The 22,080-nt window shown below is 40.0% G+C and overlaps 3 protein-coding genes and 1 long non-coding RNA gene across 26 annotated transcripts; 2 read left to right on the top strand and 2 right to left on the bottom strand.

Annotated features, from left to right (window-relative positions):
* Positions 1–21: 21 nt before the first annotated feature.
* On the bottom strand, positions 22–1,948 carry LOC107263550. Its single transcript, XM_015730876.2, has 6 exons — positions 1,706–1,948; positions 1,252–1,422; positions 1,018–1,168; positions 564–672; positions 386–511; positions 22–319 (listed from the first exon to the last, which is right to left on the bottom strand). Exons 2-6 carry the CDS (start codon positions 1,370–1,372, stop codon positions 155–157), a joined length of 672 nt encoding a protein of 223 aa, XP_015586362.2. The 5' UTR covers positions 1,373–1,422; positions 1,706–1,948; the 3' UTR covers positions 22–154.
* Positions 1,075–7,106, top strand: LOC107263708. Of its 12 annotated transcripts, none has more exons than XR_003058529.1 (8): positions 1,400–1,737; positions 1,821–1,882; positions 2,049–2,244; positions 2,811–3,510; positions 3,617–4,502; positions 4,622–4,735; positions 4,919–6,900; positions 6,966–7,106. XR_003058529.1 is itself a non-coding variant. In XM_025080970.1 (3 exons), exons 1-3 carry the CDS (start codon positions 1,658–1,660, stop codon positions 2,432–2,434), a joined length of 531 nt encoding a protein of 176 aa, XP_024936738.1. In that variant the 5' UTR covers positions 1,400–1,657; the 3' UTR covers positions 2,435–2,530. The 12 variants fall into 12 exon arrangements, 1 of the variants encoding a protein (XP_024936738.1); XR_003058524.1 differs by having other exon boundaries at positions 3,617–4,507; XR_003058527.1 differs by adding an exon at positions 1,075–1,208 and having other exon boundaries at positions 1,438–1,737; positions 3,617–6,900.
* LOC107263710 lies at positions 4,392–16,147 on the bottom strand. 12 transcript variants are annotated; one of them, XR_003058550.1, is made up of 9 exons: positions 16,021–16,147; positions 8,955–9,067; positions 8,664–8,763; positions 8,319–8,493; positions 6,959–8,233; positions 6,436–6,889; positions 5,890–5,977; positions 4,601–5,781; positions 4,392–4,529 (listed from the first exon to the last, which is right to left on the bottom strand). It is a non-coding gene; the product is annotated as an uncharacterized LOC107263710 (long non-coding RNA). The 12 variants fall into 12 exon arrangements; XR_003058545.1 differs by having other exon boundaries at positions 4,601–5,068; positions 5,553–6,889; XR_003058547.1 differs by having other exon boundaries at positions 4,601–4,806; positions 5,553–6,889.
* On the top strand, positions 15,442–21,946 carry LOC107263706 (protein twist). Its single transcript, XM_015731200.2, has 2 exons — positions 15,442–17,053; positions 18,045–21,946. The coding sequence occupies exons 1-2, from the start codon at positions 16,111–16,113 to the stop codon at positions 18,179–18,181; spliced, it is 1,080 nt and encodes a 359-aa protein (XP_015586686.1). The 5' UTR covers positions 15,442–16,110; the 3' UTR covers positions 18,182–21,946.
* Positions 21,947–22,080: the final 134 nt, after the last annotated feature.

Genomic DNA, 22,080 nt, shown 5'->3' with positions numbered 1-22,080 from the left:
TTAACGGAAATAACAAAAAAGTATCCACGAAGTCACTGACTTTCCAAATTTTTAAGTTAAAGATTCAAACATAATAAATTGGAAATTGATTAATGAGTGGATGGATATTTAATATAATAGTGACGTAAAAAAATACATTTATTTATATAATAATTTATGCACAAGTTGCTATATTGAGCTGCGTACAAATGACACTACTGGTCAATTCCATAAATCCAAGATCCTTATCAAAACCAGCTCCAATAATCAAATTACGAAGATTACAATAATTAGATCCATAATCAAAAACGACGAACCAATCGCTGGACCTGGATTCTCCCTATGTAATGAAAAAAATATTGGTACAACAATTCTCACCAGACATATCAACTTGCTGATAACACACTGTAGCAACGCATGTCTTTTGCGGCGCATCTTCAAAGACAATCTTTATCTTATCCGTTAATTTTAAATTCGGTGTAACGTGAGTAGCTCTAATCACTCCATCCTCATTGGGCTCAGGATTCTGAAGCTTTAAATAAAATGTTAACTATTATTAAAACAAATCTAACACAATGACTTACATAGTACAGACATCTACTGCCACGTGGACCGAAATCATTACACGTAGACCATTTTAATATTTGTGCTCTGAAACGTTGCATAATGCAATTGCAAGGGGCGCTGAATTTCCTGTAGAAAGTAACGGATATATATTTTTTTTAAAGAATTTATTCACAGAAGTACAAATACTCTGCGCTATATGGGATTATGTGGATAACGGATGGCAACACTATTTAGCCATAGGTTACGTAGATATTCTCATGGGGTTAAAAAGCACCGCTCGTATATTTTTCCAAGCGATGCCTGGTCGTGGATAAATAAACGAATTCCATGGTAAATAAACGTACAGTGGTGCGATATCGAGTTTCCCTGGATAACTTAAGACACCCTGTATAACTGTTTAGGGGTTGTTATTATGTATTACTGGAATTGTGTGATGTACGTACGCGAGAGTGTGGAACTGTCACAATTTACCATTTTACGGTGCAGGATGCGTGCATTGGATATGGGAATATGGAACTGGTGAAAAATGTGCAAACAAGAATTGCCAGGACGCTGAAAATGCAGTACGTCTTGAAACTGCAATTTGAACCTTTCGATGTTCTGACTTCAGGAAGTTCATTGTCTGTTTTGTGAAATTGGATAATACTCGGAAGTTTAATACTGTAAGTGTAATGTATTCCAAAATGATCTAATTTCCATATATACCATTTTCTGTTATATCCGTTGGTGATTCTTCTGGTTTGAATACACGCTCAATTTCATCTCGTGAATATGGCGGTGGATATTGTGGCATCAATTTGATGACAGTTTCTGTGTCACCCGTCATCCTTTTTGCTCTTTACTTAATCCTTGATGCCCTTTCGATGATTTCACTGTCTGAGCATTTTCTAGGTTAGTACTGGGCGTTCCTGAACACGTTTGGAGGAGACTACTCCACGGGAATAACTTTTATGATGTAAGATAAATCGGTTTTGCACATTTATTTATGCGAACCGATTTACGTTTCTGTTGTCACGAGATAAACAAAAATTGTCAGCACAGCCAACGTGCTAACATCATGAGGATTATTGACTGCTTAATTCTTTTGCGAAATAAAAGAAAATAAAGTGAAATGACTACGTCCCGGAATTCAACACTGCTACTAAAAGAATCACTGTACCACAGCATCAGGAACAGCCGGACTTCCCACGGGTCTAGATTTTTCCTCCATCTTTTTTTATTCCATCTCGCGGGTCTATTTTTTTAAAAAGTTTTTCTCTTTTTTCTTCAAGAAGACGACTCCCCGATGACTACTATCCAAGGTTTAAACGTCTTCGACAATTCATCTTATATAGTCGTATGTATCGCACCCTCTTCGAGTGTCCCCTCTTATACTATTTCATTTTTTTTTCTCTGAGTTTCTGCCCTTTTTTCTTTTCTTCCTCCCTAGAAATTCGAAGAACAGTACACTTCCCGGTATACCCATAAGACATAAATTAATAAAATTGATTTCTTTTAAACAGAGGCACAAGAGGATAAAACGTACTCGTCGACATTTTATTTAACACCACGACTTTTTCTTGTCGATCTACACCAGGATGAGACTCACCAGGTACAAAATACAAACTACAGAATGTCAACGAGAGATTCTCGTGGCAGTTGTCAGTTGGCAGATGAGCCACGACGACATGGAAGACGCAGAGGACAAGTCGGATTGAGGTATGAGGGGGAAGAGCGTCGGTACGTCTTGACGTCGCGACGCGGTGGTTTGTCGTCTCGTCACTTCGTCACGCAGCTTCTTCCATTTCCTCTTCTTAGGGTTGACGAGCACAGTTCTCTATTTTCGACCTCATTCAAAACCTTGTCGTTTAAATCCCAACTATCTATACTTATGTATCTGTTCAAGTAACACGGATACTATGTTAGTATTTCTCTACAAACAGCTTGGTGACTGATTAGTTATTAATTATTTCGTCCATATTATTAAAGATTGTACCTAACAAATTAGATAAACTCAGAAGAATTGTATCGCGGCTTCGTTTGACCATCGAAAGATTTTCAAGGTAACTAAATAGAAACAAAAAAATATATAAGTAAGGGGAGACGGTTAGTTCTGCGAATATGGGTCAGACAAGGTAATGAATGGAGACAGTGTTTTCCTGCTTACTACTTTGCCTAGGAGCAGTGAAGATTTAGCATATATTTATAAATGATAGAAACAGTATTGGTATACTTACTTCTTTCACGTATAAAAAACTTATCAAAGATTTTATTTTTATTTACAGTTCCTGCAACATATGACGAATAAAACGGTGTCCTACATATAGACTCGTCGAAATTGACGCAATTAGAGAACAAAAACTTGACGCTTTTAGGGAGCACTGTCGGCATAGGGAGAGACACGCGAGTCGCGAAGAAGAAGAAGAAGAAAACTAGAGAGTCTGAAAGAAAGAAAGAAACGATCCAGGAACGTCATGTGAACCGGATTCTATAGCGGCAGCTGCCGACTTGACGTCCCGTATCGTTGACGTCTCTTCTGCTTGGGTCTGTGGCTTTTAACGTAAACTCGTACGCATAAATGTGCGTTATACGTTCTACATACTTCTTCTCATATCGCGTAAGACAGCAAAAGGAAAACAAAAAAGAAGTATCGAAGCAACATCTATTCTCTTTGTGTTAATCTATCACTTTGTCCATAATGGAAGATGCTAGTAACGTTCACAAGAAGATGGACGAGTAGTCTGATTATTTAATAGTATCCTCATGGATGTATGGGACAAATTAAAAATGTCATTTCGCATTAGGACGGCTTTTCAAAGTAGAAAAAAGGACGGACTACCCTTGCTTAACGTAGATACTTGCGACATAAGCGACAACCGTGAAGAAATTCAAACTTTCCTTCTGTCCAAAGACTGTTTTACTTTTCCTCCAATACTCATGGCGGTAAATTCAAACTGCGTTAGCCTAACCTTAAACGAAAAAAAGGTATTTTTATTAAAAAATATTTTTTTAACTTTTCAAATGATTTCAATGCACATGGCGGTATTACTGTTTATTGTATGCTATATTAATGCTTATACGTGCCCATTAGGATGGAACCCTTATAGTCTCTTGTGACGTGACCCAGGATATGGAGGTCTCGAGAAAGTTGAAAGAGGACATTTTCGAAAAAGCAGGGCGTCTCTCCATCAATCACAGCAGCTGTCCGGCGGACGGCGTAGAATATTGCTTGGTATAGATGTTCCTCGCCTTTGGTAAGAGAGGCCATATAAAAGGAGGAGTCCATATTTCCATTAACGCAGCACCGGGAATAAACGGCCTCCTTCATCGAGCATTCCTTAATTTCCGTTCACCAAAATTCATCCATAGATAAGTATACTTCTATATATCTATACGATCCACTACCATCCACGAATGAGGAAATCATTTATTTAACTCAATGAAAGCACGTCATGTCTTTCATAATATATTTCTCAAAGTCTCTCGGTTTACGACTAAGAGATATCAATGAGATTGCAAAGATGCCAAATAACAATAATAATTTATTGTTATTGCTCTTCCACACCATGTATTTCTTTTCCACTAGTCTTATTCTTCTTTATCTATCGAATATCTTTTTATTTTTCTTCTCCGTCGCATCAAGAAATCCAGCACGACCCCGTATCTCCATTAACACTTGGTTCTTTCGAGAAACTCTCTTCCGCCCATTGACAAACTTTCGACTGGGCATAAATTTATTCGCGCGACTGCCGTCGCCCGTCGCGCTGCTACTAGTAGTCGTATCTTTATGGTCGCTCGTTTCTATTTTATCGCTCAGCTTCTCACTGGCTAGTGAAACATTCTCAAAGGTGCTACTCGACCAGCCGACATAAGACGGCACTCCATTCAGGATTCTATCCCAAGGGAGGTTGAAAAACACGTGATGACATCCGCTGCCACTACTATAAGCTCCTGAGAGTATCCATCTTCTTTCTCCAGTTAGGTATACAAGGGCATGTATATACCTATATAATATTGTATATATAATGTTTAATCGACACATATTACATTTTTTAAATATTTTTTGGAGTTTTACCTCTTCTGTGGATCTTTTCAGAACTGGGACCGTATGACTCATTTGGTGTCTTGAGTCTAGAGCGCCCGGTAGTAAGGAAAATAAATAGCAACGACGTCTTGATGCAGTTGCCGCTTTCATGGAAATAATACATAGGTAAACATAGCTCCTTGAGAAATTTACGTTATAGCCGTGGGAACCATTAAGGAGCACTTAGCGGTTTTCAACTAGAATTAAGAATGAGTAAAGAATCGTAGAATGGATGCACCTGTGCGATAACATACACACGGTTGGAACATAAAAGATATTTTAATTCGCAATATTGTAAATTGAATTTAGGTTCCGGGGCGTCGTTAAAGTCAATTGAAAAAAAAGAAAGAAACCAAAGGAGAAAATATAGCAGAGAGAAAAAGAGGAGAAACGACAGTGAGACTTGATTTATGGTGAGTGTCGAAGATATTCTTAAAAATTTCCTCTGCTTCGCCGAACCTGAAAGAGAAACCGGAAGTACGGTGTGAATCTGTCGGTGAGACGTCTCGTCGGTTAGGCGTCGTCGGTGACATCGAGGACGATCGCACTTGGTTAAAAACGACAGTCGCCCTTAACCTATCCCACTTGACTAGGTGAATATAGGTGGCGTATACATATATCTATACACATAGCGAAAAGGGTCTCCATCTCCTGCTATGGGAGGACAAAGTAAAAAGGGTTGTTCCAAGGGATTTATGATTGGTTCTTTAAAAGGGCCCCCCGAAATTGGAGTGGAGTCTTTTTTTAGAAAAGAAAACAACTCCCTTAGCACGATAACGTAACATCATTTTTTTCTTAGTACAAAGTGTCCAGGAACGGACTATAGGAATTCTAACCTATGTATAAAATGAATATTCTGATACCAGACTATATCCCATAGAATATTATATGCTTTGCTGGGTTCATCTTTTTTTCTTTTTGAATTTTAGTACGCTATACGTACCGTAACAAAGGATGGGGCGGGACGAGAGTTATGGTCACTAGTTATTTCTTCACGATACCATGACATTCCATCCGCATCTAATTCCTGACAAAGTTACAGTAAGTTCGTCCCGCCCCCGTAGCGCCCTCGACCGTGTAGACGGAATTGAACGTAAGATGAACTCGTGGTGGGAGACACGCTTGATTATTCGGTGTTTTTTGTCGGGCTGGCGCCAGCGGGGCGGACCCGTCTGTAACCGAATAGCTAAAATCATCCTGCGTGCCAATTTCAAAGTCTTACGTTGGTCCGGCGAAGAGGAAGCACAAAAAAGTAAGAGTTTTTAATGTATGAGACATACCAAGATACCGTTGACCATTTAGATCCTCTTAGAAATTCATAGCCCTGGGGTACCTCTTGTAAAAGGTCAGGGTCATCGAGTGGAGAGTCTGTAGAATTTTTATATAAATTACAATGTAATTGTACAATAGTAGTACAGTATACCTTATATATATATATATATATATATCATTTTATTAATTTTTTATAATGCCGTAGAAAAGTGTAAAAATTAAATGTTATAATCAAAAAAGAAAAGTTATTTAATAAAATGGTTCTGATCCCAGCTATAGGAAAGTGGGCCGAATCCAAGGAGTGGCTGGTATAAGTAACGCTTGTATGAATCCTATGAAAGCCTAAATGACACAGGGTAACAGCTGTCGGCCCGACAGAAATGCCACAGCCGGTCAAAACGCACGACGTATGACATATGTACATATGTAGAGTATGTGTGGGTCTATGCTGCGAGTAACTTGAGCGGGATCGAAGATCCAGCTGGTTTATGGGATGACAACAGGTGCAGCCTGGTATCCTGCATTTTTATGGGCGTTTCTCACCTGGCTCCTACCTGCTTACTTTCCACCAATAGCATCCTTGGAATTTAACCATTAGTTCCTGGAAGCATTCCTTGGCCGTCGATTGGTCCACAGGTATAATAGTAATGGTGATTGGGGATCTTCCGTAAGCAATGGCGTACAATTCTATTAGACTTTCAGGACTCAACGAGACGGTGCTAAAAGGGTGGATGGAGATTGATTTAATGTATTCTTTACTCTAGGTTATAATAGTCAAACCAGAAACTCTGAGAAAACAGTCATGAATACGTCAGCGTTCTTTCGTCGGCACTATCCTGGATCCACGGGGTGCTTCCAAACATCGGGCACGCTTCCTTCCAGGAGGAGACGAAAGCGTCGCGTGTCCCATTTTCCAGGAAGCAGGATCATCCTATATTCCTCCAGTTCATATGTGGCATGGGATGTGGAATGTGGCTACTGGTTACATGGCAGCTATACGGCATTCATCTGTAAATTTGGTAAGTCATTAATAGTGAAAAACAATTTTTGACTTGCATACAATTCTGGATTTAAAACCTTCAAGGGGGTATCGAGATCGTGGATGCTGTACGGTTTGAGGATTTAATGAACCACGATGGCAGGAGTGTAACAGGGACCGGCAACTGTCGCAGAAAAAAGGGCCTCACGGATTGTCCATAAGGCCCCTCGCATTCTCAGCGGGGGTCCCATAACACTGTACGTTTCCACGGCTAAAGAACATCGTCCTACCTACTTTGGTCCATTGTCCTGTTTCTATCTTTGCTTTTTTGCCTTTTTTCCTTATAAGTCTGTATGGTACGAGCGTGGATACGCGTCCTGTAGAAATAGGGCCCAACGTAGGTATCTATATACCTACGTACGTAGCTAAAGGTCATTCCTAGAAAATGGGACAGACACATGTGTTACTACTCGGACCCATTGTCTTGGATCGTAAAAGAGAGTTGAACGTTTCGTGCCGCTCTTTGGGACCCATTTCAGGGACCTGGAAAAACAATTCTGGGTGGTTGATGGATTTTCAAAATGTCCAACTTTTTTATGGTTACGCCATGACTTTTATATAAAGCTGTAACTCTTACAATTCTGAACCAGATCCTGGTTATATTTTTATGCAATCGTCATACTGTAATGTTTGGCACAGTACAGTTGAACCATTTTTAAAAATGGCACCACGAATCTAAATTCGCCATTGCTATCCCTACCCCGATGGCGAACACGTGTCCTGCAAGAGACAAAAGTCTCGTATACAGTACCGGGTAATAAAGGCAAAAGTACAATTTTCCTATACAAGCTTCCGGTGTGTTTCTAGCAAACAAGAGACAATGGTTCTCCAGCTTTTCGTCCTGGACCCCCATAGGGCCTTTTATAAGGAAGTAGCCCATCAGTCACAGTCTCTAGAACCTCTGTGTTCTTAAAAGGACATAATTTTTCGAAAAACAAAAATTTACCAATGTCTCTCAGACGTTAGTAAAGTAATTCATTGTTTGATTATAACATTGTTAATAACAAACTCAAATTAACCAGAATGTATGTGCTTTACTGATTAAAATAAATGACGCTGACTGTACCAACGCGCTGTCATTCAACATGACGTATATTAAAACTAAAGATAGATGAATAATAATGTTCCTCGTGTCAACAAGATGATTTCTGTCTCCGGTCGGCCCAGTTATTACAGAACAGTTTTTCATCGTGACCTCATACCTTTGCGATACTCAAATGTATTCTTTATGTATATTTTTTTAAATAAAGTCCCATTATCCATTTCCCATCACAAGTGGCAATCCGGATTCTCAAAAATGTTCACAGGTTCGTCTATTGAAAAAAAAAGTTTAAGTAAGTTCACATAACCAATATTGAAATATTTTATTTCTATTAATTATCAGTCAAATTAATTTACCATCTCAGCACTATGAAGACACTACAAATGGTGTCCTCGCGCGACACAAAACGTATTACCTTCTTGAATTATGAAGCATGAACGCTGAAAGCTTATCGTTCCCATCGTATAACCCTTCGCTAATTCCGCCATTAGTAGCGGCACGTTGAATTTATCACCCTCGTAACCTGCCAGCCTGAAACACGCATGCATTTACGTTTATACATTGGCTATTAAATGCCTCACATTAATTCAAGGTATAATGTGAATATACGCAATAAGCATATATACGCCAAGCATAGTAAAAGTAGATAAAAATGTTGAAAAATCTTTGAATTTTCAGTAAATCAATATAGATAAACTCACTGGTTTAATGGCAGAGATTATACATCTCAAGATAAATCCAAGTCTCATTTTGTCCGTCGTTTGGGATGTATATGTACGTAACTTCAGGATTTACCTGTAACTTTCGTTTGAATACAAATATACACGTGTATACCTACACAAATCAGTTTTGCCAAAGAACCTAACGTAACAAATATTTAAAGAGAATACATATAAATATATATCTTGTACTAGATAACACTGCAAATAAATTGTTCATGAGACAGATGTTCCGTAAAAGGAACTAATAAAATGCAATTCCTTTCTACGTACCAAGTGCAACGTATGGCAACCACGTGTATCTTGCGCGTCATAGCCGTGAAGTTGCCTGCTTTCCGTATCCCTTCGTTCCTTAAGTCAATCCCTTGATTCGAGATATCGATTGTCTGAAAGTAAAGATGGCGACGTGTCATTAAAAGGCATTTATCTAGGTGTGATTTACTTTTAGTCATAAACCATACAGTGTTATTTTTAATCTAGAATTGACTTAAAATAATTTAAACGTCCGGGTTAATGATTTGGCCTACGATATGGAGTTGGACTAGTTCTTTAATTTCGAGGCACCCGGTATATGCGGGAAAACATCGTCTTGCGACACCTTGGAACAATATACAATTAGTGACAGCGGAAGTAGCGAAAGCTTCGTCGCGGAGCCGCAGTGTTTGTTTGATTTGAAGCCAGCAGCATCCAAGTCGTCCAAACGGTTCTACCGCTTCTGTCATTGCTGCCTTTCTCTGGAGTGCGCGAAGGGGAAACTCGAGGTTCCCGTAGGACCACCCTGATCGCGACTTATACCTCGTGATTTAGCGGAGCGACGGAGAAATGAAGAGAGAAGAAAGACGTTTTATTGCGCCAATGAAAAATTAGTGCTTGGCTACTGCAGTCTCTTGGTCTCTTTCTGTCCCGAGTCATCTGGCAATCTCCATCCTTAGATTCTTTCTTTTTCATCTCATCCGCTTCTTGACTTTGGGGATTTATACAGTTATAAAAGTATCTCAAAAATGTGTTTGAGAACAAAGATAGAGGACCTCATTTTTTTCAAATAACTTTATCACTTCCGTTATCTTTATTATAAAGATGCTGCGACAAATGCAATTATATTCGGCGGTCATCATTAAATTTTGAGAATAATTATTTTTGAGTATTCAAATAAATTCTATGAAATTCCTCTTTCCAGAATACGGCTACTAAAGGACCCGCTATTGTCAAGAGCGAATGCGCCACCAGCAAGTGGACAATGGCTGCCATCCCTTCGTTATAGGGTGGCCATTAAGTCGGCTTGTGGCTTCGAGAGTAGCTAGGGGTGGTTATACAGGATTCGCATAGTCTACCCGGACAAACCCTACTTGCCGTGGGATTTAGGGTAGCCAATTTGGAAATACCCAGAGCCACTCCAGTTTCAAGGAAAGAAGTGCCGCCTTAATCTCGTTAAAGGAGAGCTTGACAATTTTTGTTGTTTTTGAAATTTCCGCCAAAATTGTATACGTATGTAAGAAAGCTAGTGTTTATGTCAGTTCGTGATAATTGATGGAATTGCTTTTCGACCATGCAGGTTCTCTTTGACGTAGCGACAGACACGTAGTTGCAAACATTAACGTGATGGCGAATGAATGGCGAACCTAAATATTTATAAATTAGCAGTTTCTTTTTTTAACGTAAACATGGATGCAAAGTTTACGTTACAAGTTTGTGATTAAATTTTGTCCTTAAAGAAAGTCACATAATTTTATACATTTTCTCAATAATTTTCCGTTAAGTTCAACACTGTCTCTTTTGGTCCCCTAACTATAAGATAAAGCCCTAAATGTAAATTCGTACAAGACATGAAGTAGTCATACCGACTTGGTCCCTAAGTATAACCTTTTAAAATGAACGTGCTTAAAATAATAGATTGCGGAACGCATAGCTATGGCTTACGGTTAGTACAGTTTGTATGGTAGGGAAATACAGCACCCGCATGTTCCCGTCTTTGGATTACCCGGCTAATAAAATCCTCATAATCCATCGCAGTATCTGTGAAAAGTGTTTGAATATTATTCGAAAATTTCAGGTAAGAGAAGACTGTCTTGAAGGTTTTTTTTTTTTCAAAACTTAATAAACCCTTTAAAACGACGATTGAAAGGTAAGTATAAAAATGATGATTATTTTTCAAAATATAGATCTACTCCATTTTATTTTTATATAAAAAAGAGAAAATCAAAGTTAATTATTAGAAACTATATTTTAGTTAATTTGGAAATTTTTCAAAAATTCATTTTTTTTGTTTCGAATTTTAAATGGCACGAAATGACTGTTGTAGAGAATCGTGAAGTTTTGTAAGAGATGAAGCTTTTAAAGGGGGGTCGTCAGGGACCTTATGTCCCATGGGACTTACGGGTGTAATTCAGCATTGTCTCTTAGCACAACGTCTGGTCGTTTACGAGGGAAATTTCAGAAAAATCTGGAGAACATACGAGCGAGGTATGTGCAAAGTGTGCACAACGCGCACTTGATTATTGACGTGACTGGAATCTCATTAAAGGTGCACGTAGGTTCCAAACGGCACATGGTCACCAAATTTTCGAATTTATACGGCCCTGACCGGTGTCGCACATGTGTCGGCCAGAACGAGAACTGAGAACTCGGAGACAGATAGGCACCGTGAAAACAGTATAAACAGGTAGCACGTGCTCAGGAGTCCTCGATGAATTTTACGAATGACCTTACACGTGACGAGAACAGTGGAGTGCAAATTTATTTCCAACCAAAATTGTTAACATCTGGAAATAATTGATTGATTGAACGATATAAAAATCGATATCTCTTAACGCTATTCGAAAGTTAATGAAAACAGATTTAGTCTTAAGATCCGTTTAAGAATGTCCGACGAGTAGCTGTGAAAACTTAGTCTGTTTGTAGGAAATCCATTTTGTCAAAAGTCAAAACGTAATTCGGCTTAAAGGCTCGAATAATATTTGTTTTTGAAAACAATAAGAAAATTTCGTGTGCTTCGCATTGGTTCATTTGGTACCGTTAGATATCGCCAGTACTTCAATATCAGTAGTGATGCTCCTAATTCGTGAGAAATTTACATAACCATATAATAAGAAATGGATCTGCGGTTTAAAAAGTTGATCGACAATGACTGGTTATTTCTATGAGTCGCAAATACTCACAATAGTCGACAATGTAAACAGCCAGAAGCCTCTAACATAAAGGATCCACTTGACAGAATCTGCAGGGTGGCCATTGTCGTGGCACTTGTCGTCATTTAAGAATCATAAAGCCATTCGACACGAATCTCAAGGTTTAACCTCAAAAGAAGAATGTCTAGAAGTGTCATAATCGGCACCTTATTCCCAAAATCACGACGCCAATTGAAACCTATTAATTTCCTTGATACTACTACCTGAATTTCAATTATTAAAATTTAGAATAACCTATAAAGTATAAATAATTCAAAAAAATAAATTGAATGAAATTATAATAAAAATTACACTATCCTGATATCCTTCGTTTTAGTTTATTAATGGAAATTCATCAAACTATACCGACCCGTCGGACACATCACATGCGGCTTAAACTCCCAATGGTTTTCGTCTTCTCAGCAATTCACTGTTCTACGACTACTAGACTTCAGATTATAAACCATAGCGTCCAGTACATCTACGAGCACCTTTGCCAACTGTCCAAGTAAGTACATCCCTATGGCACCGTGTGCTCAACACATGACGAACGTGCCTCCAGCAAACTTAGTGCGAACTATCTTTTGGCGCGGATCGTAAAAGTGCTTATAAACAATGCGAGTCTGGTTGGGTCTACCTAGAATACAAAATTCGTTGGCGGACGAAAAGACAGGCAGTGTGAGAACATTAATCATTTGTAGCACAAGGACACAAATGCAACAGAGTGCAAAAAAATACATATACATAAACGATATCAGTAGGGACATATGACAAAAAAAAAGTGAATTAAGTGAAAAATAGTATATAAAAATATGTACATACTTTTTTCAAAAGGAATTTCCAGATGCAGGTAGCCGAGCAGAGAAATGGTTACGCCTGAGCCTGGGATTTCCCCTGTATAAAACCCAGCTTGTACACAGTAACCGTACAGGCTTGTCATTACTATGGTAGACAGCTAGGCGCCCCTTTATTATTAGGGGTAGTAGCGGGTGGCAACGGTGCCTAGGGCTCACCAGGTGCTAATTGCTTTGCTGGTGGCTTATTGACCCAACCTTAGGAAGAATTGTCAGGCAAACTACCCTCCTGTACAATGTACCAGGCTGATGTAAACAGTCCTGAGAGACGTGCAAATTCTACGGTTAGATTAGTACCTAATAAGGTACTGGTCGATTGAATTTCTTATGTAGATATATATATAATAATTATATAGTACCTCTCACTTGGTACGCTTAACCTCCAAAATGTTCTATATTTTTCTTATATGTATTTTCAAACGTTGGTGGCATGAAACCAATGACAGGTAACGTTGATTGTATCTGGCAAAAAATTGAAAAATATGTTCAACACGAATACTTGGAATTTAATAATGCCTCGTTCACTAACTATTATCCTCCTGTTTGAACAGCAGAAACATTTTTTTCAAACGTCCACATACGAATGGGACCTGTCGCTCGAACACGACGTACGTACTAATGGATGTCTCCTTCGAAGATCCGATTTCGACTTGACGCTTCTACGAAGGAAGGATTTTGAGTTATTTTTCAAAATTTTCTTCTACAGCCAAAAAACTGTCGATAACTAGTTTAGGAATATGTATATCAATTCGTACTGTCTGAACGAGCAGCGGATTCATACCTGCATAGAGAATCGTTTTATGTACTAGAGGCATCCTGCCTGAATTATACACAATATCATTTTGGCCGAAAGACTGTGCGCCTACATATTCATAAAGCAGGAATACACGAGCATATGCGTGATCCACGCACCGTTTAACGATATTAACGCACATTTAATTGTGCGTGCTGGACGCGTTTAATTCCCAAGTGCTGCACTGCTGGATGCACATGCAACAAACGTCGTGGCCAGTTGCAGTTTAAGCGAGCCTGTCGGCTATGCGTTTCTCGTGAATTTTTCCAATTATTCCTGGTTTTGATGTTCCGACTTTCTGCACTGCGCATGCGCCGACCTCTATGTCAACCGTATACCGCGACGCTACCAAGACAGATTACAAGCCGCTCGATTAGGAACCTTTTGCTATTCCTGTACCCACTTGTCGTATCTCATATCCTGAAAGGACCTGTAGACATACCAAGTATTATACCAGCTCGTACATCACTGCACTTATATCCCAGTATCATAAGTACTTCACCTCAACGAGTCCTCGAAGCTGAAAGAGTCTGTACCTCAAGAGAGACCCTAAGTCTCTTGGCCAAGTTCCAGTGGAATATCAAATTGCCAATAAGGGGACCGATAAATAATGTGCTTCGCGCTAAAATAATTCTCACAGTTGCGGAACGATCAAAGCCGAGTAACACTAATTTTTCGTCATGAGAGCGAATATTTGTTTAAATAGTACGAAAGTTACCGCTGCTCGAGAGCGGCGCTGCTGTCGCTTAACGAAAACTTTGACGAGTGATTATTACACCTTGACGATCTTAAGATACATTTTGGAACTTTGCTTAACGTTATTAAAATATGTTTTTTATGTTGGTATCGTGCATCGAAAATTTTCGGCGGAACGCGTCTCTTGTGATAAAGAGTCGCGAGTCGAGGAAACGTAAAAGCAGGGATTTATAGGTTGCGGAGTGGCTTTCGAGCGTCACAACAAACACGTCTCAGCAATCCGCTCCGTTATCAATCACGCGTACGGAAACGGTGCTAGCAGCTACGAACAAACCGCGTCGTATAACGAAGCGACATCTTTAGCTTCATCTACATATGTGTATTCAAGTGACTGTGCACTCCGCACTTTCAAGTGGCACAATATCGCTGGAGTGTGGATTCTCCGTTTTTTTTTTATGCAACGATACGACCACCCCTATTTTTGGCACGCAACACCATAACTCACCGCTAATTTTCCTGGTGGCTTGTACGCGCGTGCGTATATGCATATGTATGTACAGAGTCTAAAGATGGTGGCTCAAGTCAAATTACTGCAATTTGCGTAAGGAACGTCGACGAATCGGCGTCGAGTGAACTTTTTGAAGTATGGCTATGAGAGGAGAAGTTAGGTGGAAACTTTTCGGAGGATTTTTAAGTATGCACTAGGTACGTTATTGTTAACATATTGTCTTTCGAAGGGGATCCAGATATCCTATCTCAAGAATCCAAATATTACACGGGCAAACGACGACTCTAATTGGGACTCGGAAATTTCGCTCGGCGGTAAAATCTATTTTCTCTGCGACGCCCGTCGTCCCTTTACCGCAGAACCTCGACATGTCGTATAGCGAGGTTGCAGACTGAAAAATTGACTTCTCAAAAATATCTGTGGGCAAAACGTATTAGGGTACCCAGTGGATTCCTCGTTTCTACGAAACTAACGGAAATCGTATTATCTGACACGTACAATAGATTGTGCCTTCATCAAATTTGAATTCTAAAACATTATTTATCCATATTCATGTCATACGAAAGTATTAAAATCAACTATCCCGATACATTAATCCATTTCCCTATTTTCCACTAAAGTCTTATTCAAATTATTGCATGTGTTAACTCTCAGTGCAACAAACTTGATCTACTGTCGATTTTACAAGGAACATAAACACGTCGAATGAGCACAAAGATCAGCGTACCAAGTACAACCGCTCCCGTCGGTAAACGTGCCACGATATAAATATTCAAGATGGGTCCCTACATTCTGCCTCTGGCGGTCCCCGCTCTTGAACATATCCAGGAATTGAGCTCACTCGTACCCATTAGAAGGAGACGATTCCATCCTTACAGTGAGTTGGCCAGGGACGATCGTGGGGGTACGGAAAGACACGGCTCTGGTCTCTACGTGGCTCGTGGGTGGGGACAACTGACAGCTTGGATAAAAGAAACCCTCCTGGTGGGGCTGACGCGGAGGGCAGGAACGCAGCACGAAGGAGGCGGGGTTGCTTAGCTGACATCCCGAAGGCAACAGTTCTGTATGCTCAGACAAGTCGTACCCTCCGAAGTGCACGGCTTTTGCTAGACTTTGGAGTTCTTCAAATCACCACAGAGACAAACGGTGGCTTTTGAGGTTACGTCGTCGCGAAGTGTCAAGTGAAGTGTGATCTCACGGTGTTACTAGACATTTTTACCAAATACGGAGGTTAGCTTTTTACTATTTATACGTCCACCGCGACGCGAAGGATTGATAAATTTCTAGGCAACGTCTATAAGAGCGATTACTCAAGATTACTCACCTGTTCAGAATAGCAGTCCATAACAAAGTAAAGCCTTCATGTACTGAAGCGGTGTATTTATTGTAAACTAAAGATTTGACTATCGTCAAGATGCAGGCGCAACCCGTGTCCTTGCAAGCACAACGTGTTCAGGGTCTCTATCTCCTGGGTGACAGTTCTGGTATACCTCACAGTGCTGGCAGTTCAGCCAGTAATTCTCCAGATCACTACGAACGTTTCTCACCACCAACACATTTAATGGATCTGAGTAATCCACCCGAGCACCGGGTACTGCCAGGACTTCACAATCATCACCAGGTCTATCCTCAAGGATACTACAGTGTCGTTTACGATAACATGGATGAGAAGCGTTATCAGGAACAACATAAAATGCTCTACGAGCGGGATCTCCAGGGTGATTACGAGCGTCGTCTACACGATCAGTCTCCAAGTTTTCTCTCGGATCACAGTCACAGCAGGGATCACGAGCAAAGTCTCTATCTGACACCATCTCCACAGATGTATTCCTCCGGTGAAGAAATGACAACGGCACATCATCCAGCTGCTTATCATCAAACCCAGGATTACAATAAGCACGACGTGGTAGACTACAAACCCGATGCGACGGACTACAAATCCGAGGTAGTAGAATTTAAGGCGGAGATGCCAGTTGTCGTGGAGCCTTCGTCGACGAAACACTTCGTAGACACGACGAGGGGTGTCACTGCTAAGAGGAAGCGTAAATCCAGCGTCGACAACAGCAACGAATCAGAAGGTGAATCGACATCGGGTACGAAAGTCAAAGTGCGCAGAAAGAGCGGTGCTACTTACGAGGAAATTCAAAATCAACGTGTAATGGCGAACGTGAGAGAACGTCAGAGGACGCAAAGTTTGAACGAGGCTTTTGCTGCCCTTCGAAAAATCATACCAACCTTGCCCAGTGACAAGCTGAGTAAAATACAGACACTGAAATTGGCCACGAGGTATATCGACTTCCTGTACCAAGTGCTGCACTGCAATATGGAAAACACCGATGGCTCTGAAGATACAAACGGTAAGGAGACAAAAATATAATTTAAAAAATATTAGCTAAGCGCTATAGAGTTTTATCATAAATATTCGACGATATCTCCGTCGTCAGGCTTGGCTACACGGGAGACATTATATTTACACGAGGGACGTTTGTTTATCGTGTAAAAGTAATTAAACAGACCCCCGTACTGGATTCTCGTAATTTAAGGGGACATAACCAAGCCTGCACGACGAGGACTCGACGATAGAGCTGGCCATTCCACTTTACCCATATGTATACACACCTAAGAACATTTATCCATTATAACAAAAATATGTATATACCTTCATATTCATAAGAGGTTATGTTTACCAGTCGTTTATTCTACCACCGGCTATCCTTAGCTTTATTCTTTTGTCAACTGTTCCTAAAGCAATCGAATTTATCTCTACCAATGTTTGTCTTACACGTATCCATATTTCTAGAAAAGACAGATGATTATTATTTGACATTGTAACATTTTCAAGCGTTACCAAAAGGTGCCTTGGTACCTCGGAGTAACAGTTACTTATAAGTCCTCAGAGGCTTCTCATTTAAATCATCCTCCAGTATCTCAGTCAGCGGTTGATGCGGTACAAGAGTCCAAGCGCCAGCGCCACCGGTTACAGGAGCATAACTCCACGTGACTAACGACATCGCGGTGCTCTAACAGTCCAAGAATGAGTCTCATTGGTCCAGTCTCTACGAAAGAGTACTCCTCCGCTCCTCCTTCATTTCCTTTCATGTCCACCTCCGTCGTCGTGAGACTCTATTGTCATTTGCTTCTTTTATTTTTCTCGCTTTATTCTTGATACTTGTTGACCGTTGTTGTCACCTTTTTCCAACATGCACAGAAATACTCTCGATTCTCGCACATTCCTCTTGCACATTTCGTAATATACCCTAGACAGTGGAATTTCCTTAGTGCCTACGGAATTTTACGAATTTTAATGTAACTCGTTTTCATGATCTTTTTGCTACTTTTTGTTTTCAGGCGAACGCAGTCCGAGAAGCGCAGTATTGGCTGCGCGTGAAATCACCTCTTCGTCCTGCAGCTATATGGCGCATGAAAAATTATCATACGCATTCAGCGTATGGCGAATGGAAGGCGATTGGAATTCGAATCTTTAAGTGGTTCCTTTTTTTAACAACAAAGGTAACCCGCACGAAAGATGAAGTGGTTTGTACCAAAGTGGAATGAAGATATACATATGTAAAATTTTATAATATTAGAACGCGTAGATGTATATGAGGATAGCGACACACTATCAGTAAAATTTCTTATTTTCGCTGGTACGAAAATTTCGAAATGGCTTTTAACAATAAGCGTCGTATTATTCGCAGAAAAATTTTTTCATGGAATTGAGAAAATTTCATATTTTCCTACAATGAGAAAATTGTCTGCAACAAAAAAATCGTGGCAATTCGTTAATTTGTGAACAATACATTTCTGCATCGATTTATCCAATCGATCCATTATAATGATAATATTTCTATTAAATTGAAATTCTTATTCAATCACACTCGAAGCCTTCTCAGTTCCATGATAGAGACGTATATCGCAAAATTTCGCAAAATTCCATCTTAAACGATACTATAAAACAACCCCTGAACTTCAACGACACCCGGTATCTATCTTTCCCCTCAGCTGTCCGCCCATTTCGAATAAACTAATAATTTATGTTTCCTCGGAGGTCTATTAAGTCGCGCCGGCGACTACTTCGCACTCGACCAACCCCCCTCTCGGTCCCCTCAACCAACCACAACACGTGGATCCACATAATTTCGCATGTTTCCCAAGCGCGAAGATTTGCGCAAAGCGCGGATAACCAGCACCCATAAATTCACTTATTAGTGACCCGTCCGTTGCTCAAGTCTCGTTTAAGGAGCGTTCACACACAGCGAAGAATGAAATACCAACCGTAGAATTAAGTATCCGGTCGTTATCGATGTTTCCCTTATAGAATGTACATGCAGAACATTTCATTGTCGCCACTTGAGTACGACCTATAGACCTCTTGAGGCTTGCTTAGTTACAACCCTGGGATTTCCCTTTGACTGGTATATATACACACCTACAAGGCTTAAGAAAAAGTAATTATTCTTCAAATTTTCTAAGCGTGTCCCTTTTACTGTCCAACCAGTCCCGTTATACTACAATTTATGGCAGTCCACTTCCCTGAGACACGTATCAGATTTCGTTCGGTATAATCGCGAATCGAGTATAGGCAAATCTACGGTAGTACGTTATGGGATATACTAACATTACACGTAGATATTACGAATGAATTTTTCAAGACGACGTTAGTCACTTACAAAATTCTTACAAGGGTGACCCGTGGAGAGAGACAGAGGGGCAAGGGGGTGTTCGTCAGCCAAGGGATCCGTAAGGAAAACAACGTAAAAAATTAACGAGCATTTTGGCGCCCATCGCTACCCGTCCCGACGCTCGGGCACAATATTATTTTTTTTCCCCCCCCTAAGATGACAGCAGCCTTCGCCCAGTATAGAAAAGACGTACTTCCACATGATCCATACTGCATAGGACTGGTAAAGCATCACCCTCCTTATTTCGGCTTTATTTACAACCACAGTTTCTGTCTTTTGCTTGTTGCTTGGAGAGATGACTTCTACACGATTATGAGATCGACGCCTGGCGTCGATACGTATACCCATGGCATATCCCCCCCCTCCTCTACTCCAGTTTTGTATGCCTACGTCCCTGCGTACACGACCGTGTGAATATTTCGGATGGAGTTAGTTATTTTAAACCAGCCAAAGCAAACTCTAGAGACGCGTTTGACTCGCTTAACGAAGACACGCCACGTTAGGGCCACGACTCGACTTTATTACCGCGATGAATCTGAAGGAGAAAGAATGAGAAGGGGCGAAGGAGAGAGGGGGTAGAAAAAAAAGGAGGGAAAAAATAGCGGGAAAGTTTGAAGTATATATGTGGATATATTCGATGCTTAACGGTCCTGACTTTGTGTATGACCGGAAACGGTGACCTTATTGCACAGCGAGGTTGCGTATCTCTTCCTGCTTTTGATGTATCTCGATTAACTCGTTTACTCCCTTTGGAATTTATAGTACGTGAATTTGTGCTTGAACTTTTTCCCTTTGTCCTCTTTGATTTTATACTCCTTACGCAGTACCGCATTTAACTAATAGGTATCGTAAATCTCTTTGGATTCAATTAGGGGAGATATTCGAGTCGACGTCGTAACCTCTCGAACCCCCTGAACCTACTGGAAGACGTCTCGGGGCGTCGCGGTGTTATAAAAACAAACTTACTACGATCCCCTTTCGCTTTGCGCCGTGTTGCGCATCTACTGGACTTGGATGGACTCAAAGGAGAGACTGGTGGTGTAATTTTTTTGGGGGAATCTTTTTTGCCGTTATTTTCCATTTTTCGTCTTGATCTCTGACCCGCTTTTCTTTTTTTTTTTTTCGCATTTTTTCTTTGGATCTTAAACCAGTTCTCTCTTTCTCTTGGCATTCGTAATCCCGCCAAAGACCATGTAACGAATGGACTGGCATTTGTCTACATGTTGGATACGCAATCGAGTACCATACTTCTTGGACACCCTATAGATATAAAGCGTATGTATCCGCGGCTCTGGTAAAAAGAAAAATATCAGAAAAGAAACGTGACAGCTGCGTTACTTCGTGGGGGCCTAGACAACCTTCTGAGTTGATAAAACGGACAGTCGAGCCAATTTCAAAAAATCTCTTATAATCATCCGGCACTTAGTGTAAATAATACATTTTCTGACATATTAGTAATGTCTAGAAGTTACAGGAAGAAGTGAAAAATAGAAAAGTATTACGAAACCACCTTGTGGACCGACTACATAGAAATTGAAGAGACAAACGATGAAATTGAATTAGCACTCAAAATGAGCCCACCTAGTATTACCCGTAGAAAGATAATCCCAGTATACGACATATTTATTTAGTATTTCGCGAATTATGGCTCTGGTGATTATTTTCTATAATTTTACTTCGTTTATCAAGCTATTCAATCGATGCAGTAAAAGCAGCTTTCAATTAGATCGATTGAAAGTTTATTAATAAATCATGTGTATCGATTAGCTCTGGAAGCACAAAGACGGTTACGCCGTCTAACGTTCTGTCCCTAGTCTTAAGTTAAGTTTAAATGGCGGCAAATTTAAATCTGTAATCCAACATTGGTCAAGTGCCTTAAACGTGCCTTGGCTCATACAGCTAAAACACCAAAGATTAACTGTACATACACCTGTACTACCCTATATGAGACTTGAAAATTAATATTTTTTCGACTATCCGTTAAAAACCGGATATCCCGGACTATGATATGTATATTTTGCTACGAGAGTTTATCAGTGCCTTAAGACTGTACATACAGTTATACGTGTATCAATGTATATTTCGCAGCGTTTTAACATTATTAAGTATATCACTTATAGTATTATAAGACTACGACTTTGTGGTGCACATCGGTGGGCCGGATAATGCAATAATTTATTACATTACAAAGCAGAGCGAGCAGATCGTCCATATGCATTACAATGAAAAAAAAAGATCTTTCGTTTTCTTTTTTTCTTTCACTCTCAAAAGTGTCTCATTGGTACTTTCAACTTGACCCGCGTCCAATTTGCCACTGTCAATTTTCGATCAGGCTGTAAATAACCAACGCTATTGATGCGCACCGCTTACTTTCAACGTTATACAATTGTACATAAATGTTACTATAAGACAAGCGTCTAATTTTAAGCTGTAGTCGAAATTAGGTGTATTCATTCCGCCGTTATTGTCGCCGTGCATCTCGTACAGAGCACGTTGCTACGTCGCCTTCGTATAAGATGATTGATATACACGTTTATATATTGTACAGTATTTTTATATCAGGTTCGTCACTATTAAAATAAAAATTTTCATCAAATTAATAGAAGGTTCATTAATTGTTAATAATTTTAACGTACTCAATTATCCATTACCTACATGTGCGTTGTGTCCTATTGGTTGATGTATGGGACCAGTGACGTCAT

The sequence above is a fragment of the Cephus cinctus genome, unplaced genomic scaffold (assembly GCF_000341935.2).
Source record: "Cephus cinctus unplaced genomic scaffold, Ccin1 Ccin1_scaffold0160, whole genome shotgun sequence".
Classification (NCBI taxonomy): domain Eukaryota; kingdom Metazoa; phylum Arthropoda; class Insecta; order Hymenoptera; family Cephidae; genus Cephus; species Cephus cinctus.
The sequence above is the reverse complement of the archived record's forward strand: the minus strand, read 5'-3'. Positions and strand labels throughout refer to the sequence as shown.

Bases quoted from the DNA above. Each gene is read 5' to 3' on its own strand.
- LOC107263550 (XM_015730876.2), bottom strand. From the start codon at position 1,372: ATGACGGGTGACACAGAAACTGTCATCAAATTGATGCCACAATATCCA. The intron at 512-563 runs GTAAGTCATTGT...TTTTATTTAAAG, and splicing joins GCAGTAGATGTCTGTACTAT to CTTCAGAATCCTGAGCCCAA. The intron at 320-385 runs GTGTGTTATCAG...TTCATTACATAG, and splicing joins AAAAGACATGCGTTGCTACA to GGAGAATCCAGGTCCAGCGA.
- LOC107263708 (XM_025080970.1), top strand. From the start codon at position 1,658: ATGACTACGTCCCGGAATTCAACACTGCTACTAAAAGAATCACTGTAC. The intron at 1,738-1,817 runs GTCTAGATTTTT...TTTTTCTTCAAG, and splicing joins AACAGCCGGACTTCCCACGG to AAGACGACTCCCCGATGACT. The intron at 1,883-2,048 runs GTATGTATCGCA...TCTTTTAAACAG, and splicing joins ACAATTCATCTTATATAGTC to AGGCACAAGAGGATAAAACG.
- LOC107263706 (XM_015731200.2), top strand. From the start codon at position 16,111: ATGCAGGCGCAACCCGTGTCCTTGCAAGCACAACGTGTTCAGGGTCTC. The intron at 17,054-18,044 runs GTAAGGAGACAA...TTTTGTTTTCAG, and splicing joins TGGCTCTGAAGATACAAACG to GCGAACGCAGTCCGAGAAGC.